General features: G+C 34.9%; 1 protein-coding gene across 7 annotated transcripts in view; it reads right to left on the minus strand.

Annotated features, from left to right (window-relative positions):
* Positions 1–4,609: 4,609 nt before the first annotated feature.
* The window catches only part of DACH1 (dachshund family transcription factor 1), a 305,348-nt gene continuing 293,115 nt past the window's right edge, over positions 4,610–16,842 (minus strand). For all 7 annotated transcript variants that reach the window (XM_075199812.1, XM_075199811.1, XM_075199809.1 and 4 more), the window contains one exon: positions 4,610–6,313. In XM_075199812.1, the coding sequence (XP_075055913.1) occupies positions 6,276–6,313 (38 nt within the window). In that variant the 3' untranslated portion in view covers positions 4,610–6,275. The remainder of the gene's footprint in view (positions 6,314–16,842) is intronic.

Here is a 16,842-nt window from a genome sequence, read left to right on the forward strand (position 1 = left end):
CTGTATTCATAGTGAGAACACACACAAATAAACATATAAACGATATCTTTATAAACTAGGAAATGCACTTATATAAATCATGTATGTAAGGCTGCTTTGCTTAGCTGGCACAAAGCAAAACAGAAAATGTGCTTGTTAAACAATAGCCACTGAGTGGTGTTTTATGGCTTAGTCCTTCCCTGTAATTCATATTGGCGCCAGACACAGTAGCATGTTAAACACAATCATTCAGCATTGTTCTCTTGGTATTACAAACGCTGACATGTTTTGTTTTTTTCCCTCAGATGCCTTTCATTAGAGAGTAAATATCCCTGTAATGTTATAAATTTCAAAGGATTGAAGAAGAAAACACTATCAATAAAATAATGTGGTGCTTTCATACAGTTTTATTAGCAGATTGTTGAAAACAAAAAATGAAATTAAATACAATAACAATAAACATTGAAACCAAGCTCAAATAACGAGGCTGCGATAGAAAAATTTTCCAATTCTTGCATCATGATGTAAAAACAGATTTTTGTACATGTTCTGTACAACAAAATTTGTAATAACTTTTTTAATCGTTTTTATAAAACTTTAAATTTATCGATAAAAATAGACAATTTACATAGGTTCTACATGACGATGATGATCTGTTCCAAGTCTTGCATAGAGTGCAGATGTGGATATTATAATGACCAACCAAATATGAGATATTTAAAAGAACAAAACAATAACAAAAGCACAAGTCATTTTCATGATCTATACAAATAAAATATATACTTAAATCAGGGCAAATAATTCTACTTACAGTAACATTCTTCATAGATTTTTTTTTATTATTATTTACAAAGTGTTTTTTTTTTTTCTTTTACTGATGCCCCACTAAATTAATCTAGCATTTAACTTTCTAAGTCCTACATTGTACCAAACCAAACACTGGCTTTAATTTGTTTTTTATCAAGCATGTTTACAAAATGAATCAGTAAACTGATGACTCTATGCAGGAAGCAGAGCAATGGGCGATGACTGCTTTAAAAAGAATCTAGCTATAAAGAAAAACAAGTAAAGTCACTTATGTTTCACTAAAGGTGATCAAAATTTCTAAAAACGGGGAGTAACCATCTTCTGAAATTTTAAATGTGTTGCTAGTGGAATTGAGCCCCAAGTGTCCCCAAGTGTCCCCAAGCTTCAACCACACAACACGGAATGAATAAATTGACTGTCATCATCCCAGGTCTAGTCACAGACTATGTAAGAGAAAAGATTGTGTCGCCTGAACTTTATATCGCTTCACAATGGTCTGCTGAATTTCACTGCAACTATGCTCATCTCTAAGATTCACTAAAAGGTACCAATAACTTTGCACAAGTCAGTAATTGTAAGACTGTCATTTACAAAGATACCAAGCAAGCCACAAAATATTTGCTTTTGTACTTGAGTATATAAAAGCATTTAATATTCAATGAAAATGAACTTTTTCCTGTCACTGTTCATTTTAATATGTACGATATTTATTATACTGTATTAAGTGGTCAAAGTGGGCTAGTATATAGTGGTATACCACACCGCCACTTCTCCTGCTGCTTTCATTCTAAAACTACCAAATTCCATTCACTTACATTTTCCATACCTCCACTTCTAAATGTCTATGGTGCCACTTCTACATTTCCACTTTTACCACTAACTGTATGACTATGTCCAATGTGCTTAAGTACAGGAGCTGGTGTTAAGTCAAATATTGTAGCAGATATACAGTCCTGAAGACCTTACAAATGACATTCAACGTGATAAATAACTTACTAACTGAGAAAACAATAAAATGATAATGGTTCATCAATAATTCATCTGTCCATACCACGGTGTCATTAGGGAAGATAAATTGAACTAAAATATATTGTTAAAACTATATAGAGTTCTGGTTTTTTTTTACTTTTTAATACACTGTGTATCCATATATGCCATGATAATTATCATAAAATGTAACTCAGCATCATTATTGAAATTGCGTTATCTTTCATTTAAATAGAAAATTAAATTATCTTAGCAACTTAATAACAGGCTTACTTTTGTATGCTTATAATTAAAATCCTACAGATAGAGCACGATTCTCTCAGTCATATGGCATGATCCAGCAACCTCCTTGATACAGAGGAAGAAACAGTTTGCATCATACTAACCCCACCCACTCCTTGGTAACACTATGTAGTGTAATCATGCTTTAAAGAGAACAGTGTGATTGCTGGTTCCTATAACATTATTTGAAGGTCGCTGTATCTTACCATTAACATAAAATACATTTTCTAAATGGAGCTTACCTGTACATATATTATTATTATTACTGTGTTAAAGGAATGTTTCCTATATTACACGCTTGGCCTCTATGCAAAAATACCATCCAAAGTTTAAGAATATAACATTTCCAATATTGTTGTAACAGAAATATCGTATTTCACTGTTTGCCTTCATTTTTATATAAATGCCCTAATATTTTGCTATTATTTCTGTTTTTTTCAGTCAGTAGATGTCCCTATTGTAAATGGGATCTCTAAAGATATTAACCAGTGACTTAAAGCTCTAATATCTAAATAAAGTAGAGAAACGCCAGAACAAACACCATAGCAAGGATCTCTATTAAATTAACTTATAATGTTGTTATACCTAATCATCCTAATATATAAAAAGTATGTTGCTGACAACAAATTAAAAGTAATTAATTGTTTTGATAAATTCTATACATTGATAGGTTTTAATGTCACATACTGATGAGATGACTTTTGGAAGGCATATTCAACATTTAGACAGAGTAATATAATGTTTCATGTAATTTGCAGGGCACGTTCCTGAATGCATGAGAACTTAGGGATCAATGATCTGTATAAACACCGTAAGTAAATGACATTGCTCTCATGACCTGTATTCAAATAGAAAAGGGCATTGCTGTTTACCTACAGTGGTCAGAAGATGCATATAGTCATTTACTTATTTCAAGCCCATTACATGCATTTACTTTCACAGAAGACAGTGAACATATATCAATATGTGACGAAGGTATAACATGTAAATATTATATAGCATAGTTTATTGTATATTTGCATTTGCTTGTTAATTAAGAAATTTAATAAGCCCTCGGTGACAACTTTATTAAGCCTATATTGTACTCACGTCAATGATTGCATTTACAACTTAGACAATGCAAGCACCAACAGGGTCATTGATCACTATGACCACCGTAAGTGAATTGCAATCCCCCTAAGTAATTTCCTACTGTCAACAATAAAATACAATAAAACTTAATTTAAATATATTTTCCTTTGTAGTACATAATAATGTAACAATACTTAAACTAAACAGGAAACAAATTATTTGAAAATTAAGCAAACACATCATTTCTTAAATGCAATCACTTTCAAAATGCAAAGTAAGGTATTAAGTTAAACAGATATATTCTTCTGCTTATTGGGGGAAATTGTGTAATCACTAAGTTCATTGGATAAAATGACCTAATAAAAATCATTAGGGCAAATCTAAACAGACGGCTGTGAAGGACTACACTGCTGCTAAGGCGAATCTCCAATTAGTTTCACAGTGTGCTATGCAGTAATCTACTGTTACAACCGAGAGCAACTAAATTAATATGAAAAATTGTAACACATTTTCTACACTAATTGCAATTAACTTTGTATATGATATCAGTTTCATGATATCTCTCACTGAGATTGTGTCATTTTATAAAAGGAGCCAAAGTGGGAACCTGGAAACATCACAAATGTTGTATTTTGTTAATCTAATCAGAATTGTTGCTTGAAAATATAACTTTTTGCTTTTCTGACTTAAGCTATCCGTACACAGTAATTTGGATAGCCAAAATATTAGGCATTCCTGATCAATATTTGATGGAGATCAACCTAATGTTGATTGGGACTCATAGAAATTGCATCTGGCCAGAATGTGCTTTCATCAACCAACCAGCTTAATTCGGTCATTGGGTTAAACTAAATGTGTACCTAGTGACTTGATGTATGAGCCCAGTGGGTTGATCTGCGCCAGGGGCGCACGCATGGGGGGTTTCTGGTTCTCCAGAAACCCCTCCCCTACGCGAAGATCGGGGGCTAAACAGTGCCCCTACATAGTGCTGTACAGCAGCTGCGGCGCTGTCAAAGAAGCGTCCGCGGCGGTGCTGTATTGTAGTAAAATACAGTACCGCAGCGGACGCTTCTATGACAGTGCTGCAGCTGCTGTACAATACAGTGCCGCCGAAATGGAACTTCTGCGCATGCGCAGCAGCTCTCTGATTTTTTTTTTTCCTTTTAAGATCCTGCGTGCGCCCCTGTGTGCATATATGGACACCTTTAGTTATCTAGGTAGCCTGGCCTTAAAGTAATATAAACAAGTACAAAATACTATAGCCCCAGGCACACATACTAATATGACTACTTTTATTAGACTCTTTTCATTAGCACCTTTTAGTGAATCAAGATCAACAGGCTATGGCTGTTTACCCCTTAAAGACTGCATGTGAAAAAGGTAGCAAATACTAGTAAAAAGCATTTCCTATTATATGTTATTCAGTGGAAAGTTAGTACAGAAATTTTGAAGCTTAAAAAAAAATATTACAAAGTCTTAACAATATTTTATTGAAAAATATTGCTTGGTTCATAAAAAAAGAATGTGAAATTGTATATACAATGTTTTTATTTAAAAATTACAACGGTGAATTGAAATGTATAGCTCAGGTTCTTGCACAGAAAAATTATGTCAGAGTACATTATGGAAGACTTTACAAGCTCCAGTTGTTTTAAACACAAACAATACTTATTACCAAGTTGAAATGAATAAAAGTTCAGTTTTGACATTAAAAACAACTTTTAACGTGTTATAACAAAATAAATTACATTTTATGTGCATAAAACTAGATATGTGTAGAAATCAAAATTTTTACACTTTCTAGAACTAATTTATGAGCTCAGTCTTTACAGGGGCACACATAAGTTACAAAATTATGTGAAAATTGACTTTTTCAGATCCCATAGGTTATGTTCTGATTTCCAGTTACTCATGGTGAAAATATGTAGTTTCATTTAACACATCAAAAAGACAAAAAAAGTTCCTTTTACACTACAATGTACAGCTACAATAAGAACATGGGCAGTGATCTTACCATACAGTAGTGAGTAGACAGAAAACTTTCAGGTCAATACTCAACATTAGAGGAAGGGCATATCAAGTGTTTAGTTTTGACTTTTCAAAGAAGTTTCACTCAAAATGGTCAGGGTTATATAAAAATATTTCTGGTGTCTTGACTTGCTGATCAGCCACATACTAATCCTCCTGGTGATGATTCGGGGCATAAAAGATTTCATGTACAAATAAAAGTGGCTGACGTGAACTTTTCTTCTCACCAGATTCTTAAAATGTTATCAATTAATACTGTGACTTCAGGACAAATATTTACATGCCTGCATGCGTTAAAACTATAAAGGCTTCTTTATAACCAACAGAGAGACAAAACATATTGTATTGTCTAAAATTATCTTTCTAAACACTAGTAGTCTACTGCATACATAATACCTTCCTTGTGACTGTGTCTATGTACACATGGCCTGCAGTTTTAATAAACAAAGTATTTTTCCTGAACCTCACAGTACTGAAGAAGAACGTTCTGTTACTGGTTTGGTTGTTTCTGGACAAGAGGCTCAAGAACATAAAGTAGTTAGATTACATTCAGCAAAAAGAGTTCTTCTCGTTAAATACAGTAGTTCAGTTTCCAAGAGCGGGTATTTTTCATCGTAGGATAAGAGTGTTATGTTAAGAAGAAAACATTGTTACTATGTAAAAACTTCCATTTTAGTCGTGTGTTTGTATTTTCTTGATTTTCCATTTCAGTGCGTGTCCTTTTAGGATTCTTCTTTCTAAGCATCTTTGCTGGTTTAGGTGTGATAAAATGTTTGAGATATCTTTAGCGCCCACTGCTGGAGGGTTCTAGTGTGCTCAGTTATGGAAATGTCTGACAAGTTCCTTTATAAAAAGAAGAACACTGGGTCTTGTTTGTTATTAATCGCAGTCTTTACAGAATTGCAGCAGCCTCGCACATGAAATCCAACAAGTGGAGTGCCACTGACACAGTTATAAAACCTTTCCGACTCCCCAGTAGTCACAGGTCACCAGCCTGACAATGCAGTATACTTGGAGAACATTGGTAGGCAAATGGATTGTTTTTACTGTCAGAGCATTTACATCCTTCAGACTTTACAATGAATCTACATTACGCTCCCACAAAATCTTCTGTTGTATATTCAGTACATAACACTGGTCTTTAAATAGAGTCTTCCATCTGGAAAGAGAATGAAAAATGATTGTGGTTAAATATACCTCTGCACCTGTCATTACAATTATATTTATGGTGCTAAATATAAATAAAAAAATACATGACAAAAACGTTTGTATTTTATACCCAAGAGAAACCTCAGCAGGCTTATATACAAATAAAAAGCATTTTAATTTTACATACACATAATTAAATGAATTATAAAATATATAGAAGAAGAAGAAGAGGAAGAAGAAATTATTATTATTTGTTAATTTTATTTCAGCATTTATCATTACATTCTTTTTATAATTAAAATGTTTTTAATAGACATTTTCGGAACACATATACAACACAAAACAACCAAAACCCATAGGTAAACTAGCTAAATAAAACAATCCTAACATATCCATGTGCCGTGTGAACCTTTAGGCCTGAGCCACAAAAGGGGGGTAAAAGACCATTGTAATGCATCACATTTGACATAGAAGACCATCAAAAATAGTAGAAATGCATAAACAGTATTACAGTAAAGAGAAAGTGAAGCAAACAAATACATGTTTAGACACCGCACAGGGCAGTTAATCAGGGGCGGATATAGATTTTTCTTTGGAGGGGATGGTTTATAGATTAATCTTGACCACTCCCCTCTATAGTCTGACTCCTCCCCCTCTCCAGTATCGACTCATTTCCCTCTCCAGTCCCGACTCCTCTCCCTCTCTAGTTCCGACTCCTGTAGGCCCTGTGCCCTACTACACTATGTATATCAAAAATTAATGTCTTTTAGGATACAAATCGGTCAGGTTTGTTCTTTGCTTTATTTTAAGTAAAACCCTACATAGCTATAAAATCACAGCAATAAGAGCAACAAATAACAGATATGTATGTCCAATCATCACACTGCTGCCCCTTTCATCACACTGCTGCCCTTTTCATCCCACCTTCATCACAGTGCTCCTACCTTCATCACACTGCTGTTTCCTCCCACACTCCAAAAGCATACTAGTAGGTTAATTGGCTGCTATCAAATTGACCCTAGTCTCTCTCTCTCTCTGTCTGTGTGTGTGTGTGTGTGTGTGTGTGTGTGTACATGTTAGGGAAGTAGACTGTAAGCTCTGATGGGGCGGGGACTGATTTGAGTGAGTACAATTCTGCGGAATTAGTGGCGCTATATATATATATATATATATATAGAGAGATGATGATGATCCAGGTATAATTCATTAATTTCCATTACAAAGTCTTTAACCACCCATAAATGAGCCCTAAGTGACCCTTGCTGGGACTTAGCGGCACAAGTGGATGGACCCAATATGCCTTTTATTTAACAATATATAGATGAAGAACAACTATTATTGATCCCTATTTGGCTCTTAAATATTGCAACTAAGGCAAGTCAAATCTAGGAGCTGTCTTTCTTCTCTCTCTGGTGACAAGCAGTCAATATCTGACAGGTCACACCAAAGCTACATGGATCCCATTGAATGCACTGCAAATGTGCTTTCAATGCATTATTAATGCATCAAAATTTGTTTTCAAACGAGTCAAATAAAAGTTAAATTCTATGTGCTGGATTGCAAAATACTGCAAAAGCACAGTGGATACATGTGAATGAGCCTTAGATGTGCAATGAATTTTCATACTGTACGTTCAATTTTATTTTTTGCATTGTAGATTTGTACTACTATAGGATTTCTTAAGTTTATTTAAAAACTAATAAAAGGACAAATGCTTATGATGTCTTTAATCAAAATGAATAGCAATATTTTTGTCAGGGAAATTTTCCTTAAAAAAAGAAATGCAATTACCCATATACAAAATGTTTGCACCTGTCCAAAGTTATTGTCAGATGTGCCAGCAACACAAGCTAATTGTGGTGATAAAACTAAACAAAAATATGCCATATGTACTATCTGCCTGCTGTTTCTTGTATCACAACATCCCCGTTAGTTGTATAGAGGGTCTTCAGATCGATGTCACTTCCGATTTGTTTTCCGGTCCAGTTTTGCACTCAGGACTGTAGTTAAAACATTAGAGGTGGCAGTGTGCTGGGGGGGGGGGGGGGGGTGATAGTTCCAATTGCCCCCCTCCCCACCCCTGGATCCACTCCTGCTGTAAATTGTCTCCCTCATAGGCAGGAGGAAGAAAGAAGCCAACGAAGACAGAGAAGCAAAAGGCTCCAACTTACACATCATAATCATCATCATCTTGATGGGGATGAATAACAGACTGAGATTTGTACCAGTGCTACCAATTCTAATCTTATTTGTGTAAGGCCTCTCCTGCTCTCATACATAAATATTTCATGCTTCCAGACATCATTGATCAGGGCAATAAAATTATGAACATTGGGAGGTTTGGGTGCCATCCATCTCCTAGCAAGAATAACCTTAGCCAGCAAAGTTAGGTTAAACATATATTTAAACAGCAGTTTGTTAAAACACCCTTCCAGTGTAATACCAAAGAGGCAGACCATAGGGCACAAGGAAGGGCAGCTACCACAGTGGAGGAAATACAACTCCATACCGATTTCCAAAATGTATGCACAACAGGACATGTACATCATTAAATTTTTAGGCACTAAGTGTCATTTAAAAAAACCTGAAAATCTGTGGATACACAATGCTAGTGCACCTACTTGTAAGCCAAGTGCACTTCAAGGTGCATATCCACTTCTCTTTCTTTGGATACACTGCCAGAAAACTTATCTTAGTTTTAGAGTATGGTGAATTCCTCAGGTAATGTAGAAACAGTGAAAAAGTACAAATGATCACCAGTTTAGAACTAGCCACTTCATTAACTTCAACTTTTCAATTTTTATCCTACAACACTTCTTGGTTTTGCCTCCATTATGGCTTCAATTAATTATGAGAGTGAACGGACATTGGCACTGTCTCAATTAAAAGTATACTTTTATTTGTTTCAAGTTTTTTTATTACATTGATGAAAGTATGCCTTAGAAATCTATCATATCTCTACTAAGCAAGGAAAGCTGTTCTGATTAATTCCTCAATTGGCCAGTACTAACATTTGCACCCCCGCAGACACCACAAGCTTACTTATAAAACTAGCTGTGCTTGTGCAAAAGTACACACATTTGCTTTAAGTTCACTTTCTTGCAATTTCATTTATAAAAAAAAACCCAAAAACATTTTTGGTGACTTTGGGTGGATTTTCTTTGCCATGACAGGATGTATAAGCAGACTAATGGTATTTTCTGAAAACTCAAAGTCAAAACAAGATATATTTGTAGATGGAATGGTGCAAATTTTCCCTTATATGTCCCGACCCTAATTATAAACTATGGCCACTGGTTTAACTCTGAAAATCAACTTTGGAGATATTACAATTTAAGTATGAGTTGTGTAAATTGTATCTGTATGTATATGTCAAGTACTTGTTGGATGGGACATTGTTCTGCAGATCATTAGAGACCTGAGATAACAACAACTATAGCAATTCACTAGTACTGTAAACAAAGATATTCTTTTCTATTTCTCATGAAATTTGTGAGTTAAAATAAAAGTAATGCACCCATTGTGCTTCTATAAATGAGAGGCACGCAACAAAATTTGCCTCAAGAGAACTAATACATAAAATATTCCTGAAAACAGCATATTGTGTTTTTGCCTATAGTATAAATCTAAGCAATTTGGTTTTGTGATGATTAAAGCTAAACTTGTAATATTGATATTATTAGTAAGAAGGCCAAACAGCCTATACAAAATACTGAAAGTGAACAAATAATATTTTCAAGAGTTTGGTAAAATGTAAATAAAAGTGTATCGTGCATTTAGTTACTCTTTCAAAGAAACATAAATTTGACTTCATCTGATCCTCATTCTGGTTTTGGCACAAAATTGCACTAATTATTTCTTAATTAGGTAATTAAAACTATTTATATATATATATACATATACATATATATATATATATATATATATATATATATATATATATATATATGAAATCAGTGTGCTATAATTTTAATATATAATTTACTATATTGCAGTTTGTAATTTGTAACTTGCAGCTATGTGCCAGTAGATGGTAGCAGAGCAATCAGATAAGCAAGGAACTGTCACATCAATACTGCTGTGTCTAGAGGCAACATTTGCCGACTACAGAATGTATTGGTAACATGAATAAAAGCTCTGTACAGTATATTGCCCATATATTTCTACTTTTAAGTATGTTTATTAGACTTTGAATGTAAATGTTGTCATCCATGCACTTAATAAAGTTATTTTTTCAACAAAAGAATATAGTAAAAGCTGTATTAAAAAAAACTATGATCTCATGTTTCACAAACAAAATAAAAAAGAGAGACTTAACACTTATTTAAGGAATTGTAGGTGGAGTTGTGCAAATGTCTCTCTTTATGTCCCTTCCCTAACTATGTATTTGGGTGTATGTACTGGTTTAACAACAGCTAGTTATGGGCAGATATATAAAGCAATGTGCAACTGTTTCAATATTACTAAATCAGGGTTTTTAAATCTTTTTGTGTCATGTTACCTTAGAAAAGTAAATGTTTACCAAATAACCCCTATTGTTTACCAATTTATACCAAGTACCCTCTAAGTTGTGCAAAATGTTTTCCAAGAACTCCTAAATATATAGGTGTTGGCCAAGCAATCCATTATGTTTGTAAAAGTTTAAAATATGTTTTCAAAATGTGTTTTCATTACTTATATACAGTTGCATGTAAATATTTGGGCAACTCCTGACAAATTGCATGTTTCACTGAATATCTAAGTGAGAATAAGTTAACACAACTTCTGCAGGGTACAAACTTAAAATTGACATATTTCTGCAACCGTAAACACACAATTTCTATTTATTTGTTGAGCTAACAGATTGGGGGAAAACAGTGAATGTCAAGTGCGTAAATGTTGGGTACACTGACAGATAGTAGTTACTAACGCCTCCTTTGACAGAATTCATCTCCCAAATCCCAAATATTTCTTACAGGCAGCTGCTTTACTATTTTTGGTCTAGGAAGGTTATTCTTCCCTGCAGAACTCTTCTAATTCAGAAACATTCTTAGGTTTTCATGTGTGTACTGCATGCTTGAGATCACAGATCTTCACTGGTTTTAAATAATATTCCAGTCTGGGGACTATAAAGGCCATTTTAAAACTCTAACCTTTCACTGCTGTTGTTGTCCTGCTGAAATATCCAACTTCTTTTCAGCTTCAATAGCTTTAATGACTTTGGGACATTAGCTTCTAGGATCTGTTGATATTTACTGGAATCTATTCTTTCTTTCACCGACAATATTTCCTGTACCACTGACAGCGACACATGCCAGAAACATAATATAACCATCCCCATGCTGATCAGGTGGCAAGGTGCTCTTTACTTCAAATGCTTCACCTTTTCTCTTCTAAAATTATCTTTGTGGTTGTGGCCAAAAGTAACATTTTTGTATAAATTCCCAGAACTTTGTCGCAGAATGTTTCAGGTTTATCTAAGTATTGTTTTGCATTTGGTGACAAGGTTGTAGGAAAGGTTTTCTCCTAACAACTCATCTTTCCAAATAAGTAACATTGTACCGTGGACATGTGGACCAATGTCCGCTAAACATTTCTGCAGGCCCTTTGCAGTAATAAATGGTTTCCGTTTTGCATATCTGGCCAATTTACGAGCAGTTCAGTATCATATATTTTCCTCGTTCTCAAAGATATTACGGTGACTTCAACAGTTCCCCATAACTTCCATTTCTTAATGATATGGGGGTATATGTATCACAGATTGAGAAAGTCTTTACTAGATATTATGAGTGCAACATAGATCAATGGCCTCTATTGTACTACTTATCCAGAAAGACTATTAATGGTTTTAAGAATGAGTTGGGCTAAAATGTTTCAAAACCATCCACTGTTTGGAAGAACTCTTTATAGCTTTTATATATGGCTCTATCTAGGTTATTAAAAATGCAGAGTTGGTCAAATGGACAGAGGAGTGATTTAAACAAGTTCATCTACAATTCCTTTAGCAGTGTTGATGTCCTCTTGAAAGTTGTGATACAGCGAATCACCACTTTATCATATAGAAAGTACATATTGGCTAGTCAACTAATCCAAATGCTATTGATGCTATGGACAATTGTTTTATACCCTGTACTACATGTTAAATATATTTGGCATGTCACACTGTGACTGGGCCAGCACATAGCAGAAGCATACATGATCCTGCATGTACCACCAGGCATTTTTACATAAGACCAAATAACAGTGCCAAAACAGGAGCACAGAAAATATATTAAGGCAAGGGCAAGCAAGCCAAACATTACACCTCCAACATCCGCGCACTTAGGGGGATTTCCAGTTGCCACTGAGTCACTGAGATATGAGCAGGGTTACGATAGAAACAATGCTTATCATCTATATCCTTTCCCCCAATGTCTCCAAAGTTGTGTGTACCTGCCCGTCTCTCTTCTGCTGATAGCATGTGTGAAGATGCAAGCTACAGCTCTGCAGGGCAGACGGTAGTTTCGTGGGAAGGGTCTTTCAATGTAAGTGTGGTGGGACAGTGGGAAGGGGGCTTTTAATGTATTTTGAGTGGGGACTTGTGTTATAAGTTTAATGGTAGGGTGAGAGTGACTAATCAATTAATAGTAGATGGAAGCTATCAATTTATTGGTGGGGGCTATTTATTTGATGATGGGGATTATTTAGTTTGATACTTGGTTTATGGTTGGGTTAATTATGCTAAAATGGGGTGATGAGACTATTAAATTAATAATGCAGTGTTTTGGGCACTATTAATTAAACAGAGGGCTGAGTTTGGTGAGAAGTAATGTAAAGTATGGGCTGTTTTGGCGGAACTAGGTTTATTTATTAAATGTGTAAACTATTAATTTATTGTTGGGTTTGGTTGGGGAGATTTAGGTCTTTTTATTAAATGTGAATGCTATTAATTTAATGTCAGGGCTGGCTGAAGGGAGGAAAGCCTAATTATTAAACATGTGTGGTTTTATTTAATGCTGGGACTAGTTAGGGGGAGGGAGGCTTAGAGTGTTCACTTATTGCTAGCCTTTCCATATTTAATGTATCTGTCCTTTTTCCAAACAGGGCTCCAACATTCCAGGATTCAGACAAGCAGTTACTGAGCTCAAGACACAAGCAGCAGGAGGTAGAGAAAGCTGCAAGAACAGGTAGGAGAGAGATGGACAATCTTTTAAGAGATTGCCTGACAGCACTAGGTCCACAATATGGTGACAAAACTGCAATCTACACCAAGTATTTAATGTGTTACTTATGTTGGCCTGCTTAGATTTTGCTTATTTGCTCGCTGCAGCATTTTAAAAATGTTATATATGTTCAAAGATATCACGTGACTCCTCAATTTGTAAAAATAAAGTTATATGCATGTATCCAAACTAAAGCAGTGGCAACCATCTAATCAGCAGCTTTCAACACAATAGTTCAATCCTGCTCCCACTTAAACCTTTTCAACATGTCCTGCTGGGGGGACACAGAAAGGAGAGGCATCACAGGAATGAGTTTCTCCCACATAGGACAGGACACTCTGTATATTGCATATCTTTCCCTCTTTGATTCTGCCTCATGTGTATCGATATCTTTACAAAGGTCAGAGACCAGGTTACACTAAAGTTACAAATTCAAAAGATTAATTAAGATATGAATAATATATATAAAGCTTGAGTACTTAATGTTACCATAGTTTAGGAGATTAAAAGAGTATCCTGGTATAAATTAGGAGGAGCTGTGCTATAGAATGTAAGATGGTATGTTTTGGCCAAACATAATTATTAATACCTAAAATTTAGATAAGGAGAAACACTAATAACTTTTTTATTTACAACTTTTACTTATATTTTTTAAAGCACAAAATGGCCAAAGCGCAGTGCCAAATCCTCCTTAGCAGTATGATATTTTTAATGGAATGCCCTTTAAACTTCCATTTCAACATTTGTAGACCGGCGTAAATATGGGTGCAATGTACTAAAAATCTTCAGACACACCAAAGTACATCAGAGCACTAATGAAAAACCAAGTTGTTTAGCAGGTCATATCCAGTGCAAACCATAAATTAGGACCAGTATGTACAGTTGTGGTGGCTTTTACCATAGTAGCTACGCAACCTTAGAAACGCATCTTAAACAGAAATAGCAAGTTTATTTCCACCTACGTATAAAGTAGCCGGAATATTTGTTATATTTTTTATGAACACGGATGTTTAAACAAGGGTAGACTATGATATGGCAGAAGTTGTTTGTGACAGATGTTTTGAGATCTTGTACACAATAACTATCCCACTGTACAAAAAGTGATTTAAAAAAAACACTATTTAACTTGTGTCTTAGATGAAAAACTACCATTGTGATGTTTTGTTCCCAGCACAATGCTAAATATGGAGAAACCAAAATGATGATTGAATGGTATCATGACAAGGATCCTAACTAGATTGTTTTGCTTGAACAATAAAAATAGTTTAACTATAAATAAAATGTATTGTTACTTCCTTGTCAGTCTAAGAATATACACAGTTATCAGTCTGACAACTTAAGATTCATGATAACAAAACTGCCTGCAAAATAGAAATGTAACTCAGAATATTCTCTTAATTTACTCTGTGTCATAATAAAACAAAAATAAACAGTTGTATACATTTTCATTTGTTTATACTGTACGTTGAAGTTAAATGATGCAGAAAGCATAATAATATGTTTGTTCTGTCGACATTTGAAGCTTAAAGAGGTTTTTCAGAAGACTTCAATTATAAAAACATTTAAAACACACAAAGTTGCACAATTTTTATTTTAATGAAGATGAGAAGTTCATTAAAGAAGATAAATATTTCATTAGATGTTAAATAAAACAAAGAGATTTTTTGGCTTCTCTCAGCACAAAATTCCTTTGAAAGATTAATTAATACATGCAAATTATGCAAATTAGACCCATGCAAATATTTTATGAAGACAATTAAGGGAACCATTAATTACTGCTTTTTTTGCTTCACTGAGATTCATTCATTTAATTTTAATTTCACTTTAACTGTTTTGATGTAAAAGAACTTTATCTTTCCTAGTGGGTCACTTAAACCTATGTACATTTCATCAAGTGTGGGGCAACAAAAAAAAGTGTAAAAAGATATTCTCAAGACCATGTTTTGTATGGAGAGGGATATCTAACACAATACAGTCCTAGAAAGAAGTAAGAGGAAAGAGAACGTGAGCTCATTCTTGGCTGTGGTTCAACTGCTGGAAAAGCAATTAATTTGCTTTGGCTGTTCTAATATAGGGGAATTAGAAAGTGTGACACAAGACAAATAGAAATAATTAGTTCTCCAAGTGATGTTCTCATTAATATAGTTTGAACATTTGAAATAATAATAGAAAAAATATTGTGGTATATCTGCGTTATGAACATACTAATGCAAGTTATGATAACAAAATGTACTTTTTGACTTTTCATATTCAAATTATATTTTTTGATTTCTGTTACAAAAGAGTGTGCTTCTCTATAACATTAGTTAATTGCACTTATTACACATAATACCTATTATTACACTTACAGATGCATCAAATTGTCTTTTAATGCTGGGCAATTTTTGCTGCCATTGTGTATCCTATGAAATATGATTTCTCCAGGTACAATCAAACCATTGCTAAGTTTTACATACAAAACCATGGCTAACCACATGGGTTGCCATTGGTTTACCATTACAGTGGCACACGCAGGGGGGGTTTCTGGTTCTCAAGAAACCCCTCCCCTCCGTGAACCAACGTACTGTACAGCAGCCGCGGCGCTGTCAAAGAAGCGCCCGTGGCAGTGCTGTATTGTAGTATAATACAGCACTGCCACGGATGCTGCCTGACAGCACCGCGGCTGCTGTAGAATTCAGACTCGCCAAAATGGGCAGCAGCTCCCTCTCGCAATATTTTTTTTTTTTTTCGGAGGGGGGGCGGAAACCCCCCCTTCTAAATCCTGCGTTCGCCCCTGCATTATAAATATATGATGATTCTATGCTTACATTTCTCAAATTTATTGAAGGCTGTAAATATCTCTTCAGTCTATTGCAGGAATCAGATATATATACAACACTGTGGTCTGGACAATATGCATTCGAATGTTAGACTGCATTTACATTCCCTCCACAGTCAGATCATTGCAGCAATAAACTCCACACTGACCTCTTATAGCACTCTCCTACTACCACCTCACGCAGACCATTGGAAGAAGGGAGGAGTAATCAGCCTGCAGGGGAGGAGTCAGGAAGAGGTGAGCTGCCTGTTCACTGGTCTCCTTTCCAGCGTGGCTGAAATGTATGCCTGGGGATTAAATTTGAAAGATACAAAAATCCAAGCAGTGAAAAGCTGACCTTTTCGCTGTCCCAATAAAGCCCTATGGAGACGGTGATAATCCGCCGAAAACAGGGTTAGCACCGGCTAAATCAGTGCTGTTGCTGGCATTAACCCTTTAATAAATTGAGTGAATGAAAAATGAGCCTTTCTCTGGCTAAAACAGATGTTTTTGTTGGAGCTATGAGCTGATGATAAAAAGACCCCAGAGTCTGCTCAGTAT

Source organism: Mixophyes fleayi, chromosome 2 (assembly GCF_038048845.1).
Source record: "Mixophyes fleayi isolate aMixFle1 chromosome 2, aMixFle1.hap1, whole genome shotgun sequence".
Taxonomy (NCBI): Eukaryota; Metazoa; Chordata; class Amphibia; order Anura; family Limnodynastidae; genus Mixophyes; species Mixophyes fleayi.